Below are 6,484 nucleotides of genomic sequence, written 5' to 3' on the forward strand. Positions count from 1 at the left end.
TCAATACCAGTATGTAAACGGTCCTTAAAATTTTTTGTCATTCTTAACATGAGACCATCGTCAAGTCCTTCATATTCATGAAATAAAGAAAAAACACACTTCCTTGTTTGTGGAACTATAAGTGTTGTCGAACTTTTACTCTCAAACCAATGTTGATAACCAAATTTGCAGAAATTTGATATAAGCAAAAACATTTAGTATGAGACATGAGTATATAAATTAACCTCTCAAATCCTTTTAAAATCTTTTGTATGATATATATATATATATATATAATATATATATATATATATACATACATACATACATATATACATACATATATATGTATGTATATATGTATGTATGTATGTATGTATATATATATAGCTCAGCCCTATATGGTTATTAATCTTTTTTAGAACTTTAGATACAAAACTACCACCAAGCTATTCCAAAAGCAAGATGTTAAATAATTAAAAGATGGCTCATGCAAGGATCTTTGAGGTAAGACGCGAAGTTTTAAAGGCGAGGAACATGTAACAAGTACCTTCTCTACAAAATATTGAGTTTAAAGATTCATGACAACGTTAATCCGAAGAAAGAGTTAACTATACCCAACTTGTGTCAATTTATAAGTTAAAAGGCGCAGTATGGTGTATACGATTTAGACCAATAAGTCTTAGTAATTTGGTGCATAAAATTATCACAAACATTCGTAGAGATGCCATCCTTGGCCTGTCGTTGCAAACACCTAATAATAACGACGAAATGCATATATATATATATATATATATATATATATTGAGCCCACATTCTTATTTCAAAATTTGTATCTTAGGGAGTGTTTGGGTAGCACCCTAAGATCAGGTTTTGGAAGCAAAACTAACTTGATTTTGCCTAAGATCAGGTTCCTAGTAGCTTATTCATAGCAATTTGGATGAAAATCCCACTAAGCGCAGCTAAAAAGAGCAAAACTCCAAAACTATAAGCGACCTCTTTACACCACCCTTAGACCACCAGTCTCATCCGATAAGAAAATTTTATTCCCTTGACTTTATGAAAAATATACAGTTTTCAAATTCACCTATCAAAGAAATCAAATTTCTGTTGATAATCTTTCACTGGAAAACATGAGATTTATGTGGAGAAACGTGGAAACCTTTTCCCCAATCTGATACAACAACTGCTAAGAATATAACAATTTTTCATGAAAAAAAAAATGGCCCTTATCTGTCATAATAGAAAAGGGGGTGGCGCCTCCCATTTTTATCTTGTTTTACGGCCTCACTTGGTCGACAACTGTCAAGTAAGAGTCCTATTTTATCAGAACTCTAATCAAAAGCATAAGTTAATTTGACTGTTCTCTTTCAAAATGAACAAAGATTTAAATTATGAATTTTGTCTTGACCTAATATGACATGATTTAACTTGCCATTTTGGAGACACTCTCTGCGTGTTTAGGGTTTGAAATCGCAGAAGTGTTCCATGTAATTGAAAAGGAGGACTCCCCATTAAGAAAATGTTCCTTGTAATTGAAAACTAGGGGCGTTTGGCATTGTTGGCTGACTCGAGTTGGTTTGGAAATCATTCAAGTAAACTCGGATCGCTAAAAGACTAGGCCATGAATCTCGGCTTGACTCATTCTGACTCGCTTGATTCAGGTTATTTTAAAACTCAAACGAGTTGAGGGGTCAACTTGCTGACCCAGGGTCATCTACCAATCTGAGTCCTAGTTATGGATTTGTCAACTATATCGTTTGGTACCAGTAATAGGTCTACGGAAGCAAAGTGTCCTGCTACCAAGCATCCTCTAAAGGTTCGTGAAAAAAGTTTACGCTGCCACTGAACACTGAACCCATTGTGAAAACCTTCCATACCAAGACTGGTTTAGTGACCTTTTGAACCTGTTTAGATCTTTTGCTTATGCTTACATTTCTAAATTTTGACAAAGAAATTCAATACCCTACACTTTTCCGACGGAAGAACCGGCTCTGTCCGGTCCGATTCGGCATTGAGAAGACGATTCACGTTCAAAAACTGACGTGGCCGTCCGAGTTGCAAAGCCGATCGCCGTTGCCCGCAGCACTGCCCTCCGCCGCTGCGTCGTGCGCCGCCGATCGGAGCTCCGCCTGGCGGACGACGTCCCAAAAGAAATCCGTCAGGACGGCCTCGTAGCCCGGCATCTTGGCGTAGCCCGGGAAATAGTTGATGTCGATCACCAGGTAGCGGTTCCCGACCCTCACGTCCCTGATGACGTCGAAATTGAAGAGGTTGAGGCCCAGCGCCCTCCTCAGCCCCCTCGCCATTTCCTCCATGAAGCTCAAAGGCGGCATCGCGCTCTCCCGCAGGTCCTCGTAGTACTCCTCCTCTCCCCCGCGGCGGCGCTCTGTCATGTTGGAGACCTGCGAGAACGAAAGTGAGCCCACCGGATTCCCCAGCTTCTCGGCCGACACGTTCGGCAGCGACTTGCGCTTCACGTACCGGACGTGGTCGCCGGCGACGAACGCCTTGAAGATGACGCCGTCGTGGTTCACGAATTCCTGCAGCACCAGAGGGGGCCTCAGCTTCGCCAGCCCCGTTGGGTTGAAGACGAGCGACATCTTGTGCGACTTCGCGCTCCCGTCGGCGACCAGCGGCTTCGCGATCACCGGAAACTCGAGACCTGCGAGACTCTCCAGGGTCTCGGCGTCGTAGATGACGATCTGCTTCGGGATGCCGAACGTCTCGCTCTCCTGGGGGATCTGGAGCTCCGACACCGCTTGCAGCATGGAGATTCGGTTGTGCAGTCGCTCGATCGCCTCCGGCGAGTCGATGACGGCGGCGCGTGGGTATTTCTCCACGAATTCTCGCAGCTGGTTCCGCCATTCCTCGCCGTAGAGCTTGTGGATGACACAGTCAAAGGGCCCCTGCTCCGCCAGCGGCCGACCGGCGTCGATGCGAACAAGATCGATTCCTCGCTCCTTCGCGCGATCGACCAGTGATTGCTGGATGAAGCTCTCTTGCTTCTTAGGCGCGAGCGCGTAACCGACCCTGTACCTCCTCTTCTCTCCATCATCAGCCATCGGAAGTCCCAAAATCTTCTAAAACCCTAGAATCAACGGAAACCCTACGAAGCCGTTTTGCTTGGAATCCCACCTCCAACGACGTTCTTCGATGCAAGAATCTGCTGCGAACTTCGCAGCTAGTCTTTACCTTCCGATCTCGATCTGTGCCGAAGAACACTAGCCATAGTTCGCAATAATACGACTTAGCTTCAGAATAAAAAACTAAACACTGAAAAGAACCCGAATCCAATCTCAAATCTCATCGCAAGCAAGAATCCAATACTCTTATTCTTTAACTTTCAAAATGTCCCAGCAAGGCTGTAATTGGGGGCGTAAAACTTTTTGCTCAAAGCGGATGAAATATTTCAAGAAACAATAGCCGAAGTCTTAGGTCCGGTTTCTTAAAGGACATGAACAACACGACCCTCCCGAAAATTTCAGGCCCTTTTCGTCTTCCCACCTGAAAATCATAAAACCAGATTCCAGCAACTGATCGGAAATCAGGATTTCACAAGCTCTGGTTTTCGCAGAATTATGTTTTAATTTTAAGGGCCACCGGACACATCTACGGTTTCATCTGCTAGCCCGGATGGCCGGCAGAATCAGGTAACTGCTAATTTGGAGCTTCAGATTGTATGCTCACTCTGTAACCAGCTCTCTCTCTTTTTCTTATGTGTGTGTGAACATTGTAGAGGAGATGGAGTTTACATACGGAGGAAGAAGGAGCAGAAAGTCCATCTGCCACGTCCGAATAGAAGCAGCGGCCATCATCTGAGGCCTACCATCACCATCCTGCGTATGCTTCTTCCCTTCCCCTTCAATCTGGCCATCTGACTGGTTCACCATTTTGCTTTCGATATCGATGATACAGGCCTCCTCTTTATATATAGGCAGATGCGGGGGGCCCTCATTGCACAACGCCATACTTCTTCAGTTTTCTCTTCCTTTCTCACCGCAGAGAAAGGAAGAGAATACTGCAGCGTCAAAAAATATCATAGATTTTGTCATGGTTAGCTCTGCAGCTGAAGCAGATCTGATTCCATCTGCTCCAAACTGATTTTTAGCATTTCTACCATATTTAGTTCCTTGCACACATTAGATGCAACTTGTACTAAAATCAGGAGAGGAATAAAGGGAAGAAAGTGAGAATATAAAGTGTTGGCAACTTGATCAAACTGATAGAGATGATCCATGGGCCACCAACTCATGGTTGGAATAGAATCATCTGAAAAGATGCTTTGATTCTCTCCCAAGAGATAAGTCCTGTTCTTATAGGCCCTACAAAAAGGATAAGAACCCATTAGTTTCAATAAAGCTTCATTATTAAATGAGAAAGAAGTAAGAGCAAGATGCTGCTTGAACTCCTTTCCAACTAAAGTTCTTCTCTTGCAAGAAAGGACATGCTATGAATTTGAAAGTTAGAGCAAATTTTGTCTGAGAAATTAGTTGTTTGGATGGAATGACAGGAGATTTCCAATTCATTGCAACACTTGAGGACAAGCAGTCCAAACTCGCAACATGATCAGATCTTGTTCGTGATTTTCTTGTGAAACCCTTTTGATTAATTGTGCATGTAATCATTTTCTAATGCTCAAAAAAGTAAAAACTAAAAAGAGATATATGCATGGACAAATTGTCCCAATTCATTCCTTCTTGTTCTTTCTTCATTCTTGTTCTTTTCCCTTTTTTTTCTAGCAGGCCTCATTAGAATATTGAACCAAAGAGGCCATGGGTATAATATTGCAACTAACTTAACCATCAAATTATTTCATTCAGCCTTAATTAGAAGACAGGTTAATTTGTAATCACTGACGATGCCAAACTGTATTATTAGTTCTACTGCATATAATCTATGTGTATATGGATATGAAAAAGGGGATTGATGAAAATGTGTTCTCACTTGACAAGAGGAAATACAGTTAGACACTGATAGGGCCACAAAGTATTGAACGAATATAGTTCCTTTGATACCAAGAATACGCACAAACATGTTGTCGCCTAAATTAGTTCAGCAAGCTATACATTCTTTTTGTAAAATTAATAGAATATTCCATGTTTCCCCAAAAAGGGAATTCCATGTCTTAATCAAGCACTTCTTTACATGCCTTTTATATGACTCAAGCTTTTTTTTTCAATCCCTTTCTATTTTATTCGCTCAAACAATACTTTTACCTCTGTATAGCTGAAAAACTAAAATAAAAGGTGATTTTATCAACGGACTACATGTCTGTCAAATGCATGTGAAAGAGAGAGCAAGAGTTGGCTCAGTTGGCTCAGATAAAATGAGAATGCATATCAAAATTTAAGGACAATAAGTCTCCTAAATACAAAAAATGGGGATAAGAAATCTCTTAGTTACAGTAACAAACCGTAAGATCGAAGCAAAAGAGGAAATATTCAAAACAACGTATAGAAAAAAAAATAAGAGGAGTGAAAAGAGAGTAAAAGGACAGAACGGCAACATCACCCAGCCGCAAAAAAAAGACAGCTGAATGGCAAAATAAACATTTCCATGACAGACTTGGTGAAGAGAGAGAAAGAGAGATAGTAAGAAAGTTACGGTTTTAGGAGGGCGCTGGGCCATCAACGGCTGCAGCCCCAATGGGGATTCGAGACAGTGACATCTGGCCCTCAAGATGAGACTTGGTTATATACGTTTCTATATTGCACAAAAAATTCATCCACAGGTAATATAATAACATGCGGTGACCGAAGGTTTTGGGATTAAACAATAATAAAATAAGAACCACAGTCAAATAATTTACTTAGTCAAAGATGTCCCATTGGCGAAGGTAAAAATGATATTCATGTTGCTATTATTGCTGTGAGCATGTGGTGACTGATGGTTTGAGGACTCGACAATAGAATTGAGATCCACACACAATGAATTTACTTAGTCCAGGATTTCCCATTGGCGAAGGCAAAAATGATTGTGTCAATTTGTGTATGCAGACCATTGTGATCAATATATTCATTTAAATGACAAAAGAAGCGTCTTTGTTTTCGAGTCTCGCCCTTTTCGTTTTGTAATACCTTTGTCATTACTTCATATCCTTGTTATCTCAAAACTCTTTCGATATCTCATATACTACAAGACTTGTTTCGTTATCTCATATACAAGACTTGTTTCGTTATCTCATATGTTGTTTTGTTATTTTATACTACTGCCATTATCTCGTATCTATGTTGTTATCTTATATGTTATAAGACCCGTTTTGTTATCTCATACCCTTTTTGTTATCGAAGATGCTATAAATCTCGTTTCGTTAATTCATACCTTCATCGTTATTTCAAACGTTGCAAGACATGTTTTGTTCTCTCATACCATTGATTATCTGAAATGCTATAAGATCTCTTTATTTATCTCATCCTTCTATCATTATCTCAAACACTAATAATCGATTTCTCATGTTATACGCTATTTGTAATGTTATACTCACGTCGTTATCTCAAATGCT

General features: G+C 40.6%; 1 protein-coding gene across 2 annotated transcripts; it reads right to left on the reverse strand.

Moving 5' to 3' along the window:
- Nucleotides 1–1,846: 1,846 nt before the first annotated feature.
- LOC116266486 (inositol-tetrakisphosphate 1-kinase 5) lies at nucleotides 1,847–4,174 on the reverse strand. 2 transcript variants are annotated; one of them, XM_031647743.2, is made up of 2 exons: nucleotides 3,739–4,174; nucleotides 1,847–3,203 (listed from the first exon to the last, which is right to left on the reverse strand). In XM_031647743.2, exon 2 carries the CDS (start codon nucleotides 3,042–3,044, stop codon nucleotides 2,013–2,015), a length of 1,032 nt encoding a protein of 343 aa, XP_031503603.1. In that variant the 5' UTR covers nucleotides 3,045–3,203; nucleotides 3,739–4,174; the 3' UTR covers nucleotides 1,847–2,012. The 2 variants fall into 2 exon arrangements, with proteins under 2 accessions (XP_031503603.1, XP_031503604.1); XM_031647744.2 differs by having other exon boundaries at nucleotides 1,847–3,486.
- Nucleotides 4,175–6,484: the final 2,310 nt, after the last annotated feature.

This window comes from Nymphaea colorata, chromosome 12, assembly GCF_008831285.2.
Source record: "Nymphaea colorata isolate Beijing-Zhang1983 chromosome 12, ASM883128v2, whole genome shotgun sequence".
Taxonomy (NCBI): domain Eukaryota; kingdom Viridiplantae; phylum Streptophyta; class Magnoliopsida; order Nymphaeales; family Nymphaeaceae; genus Nymphaea; species Nymphaea colorata.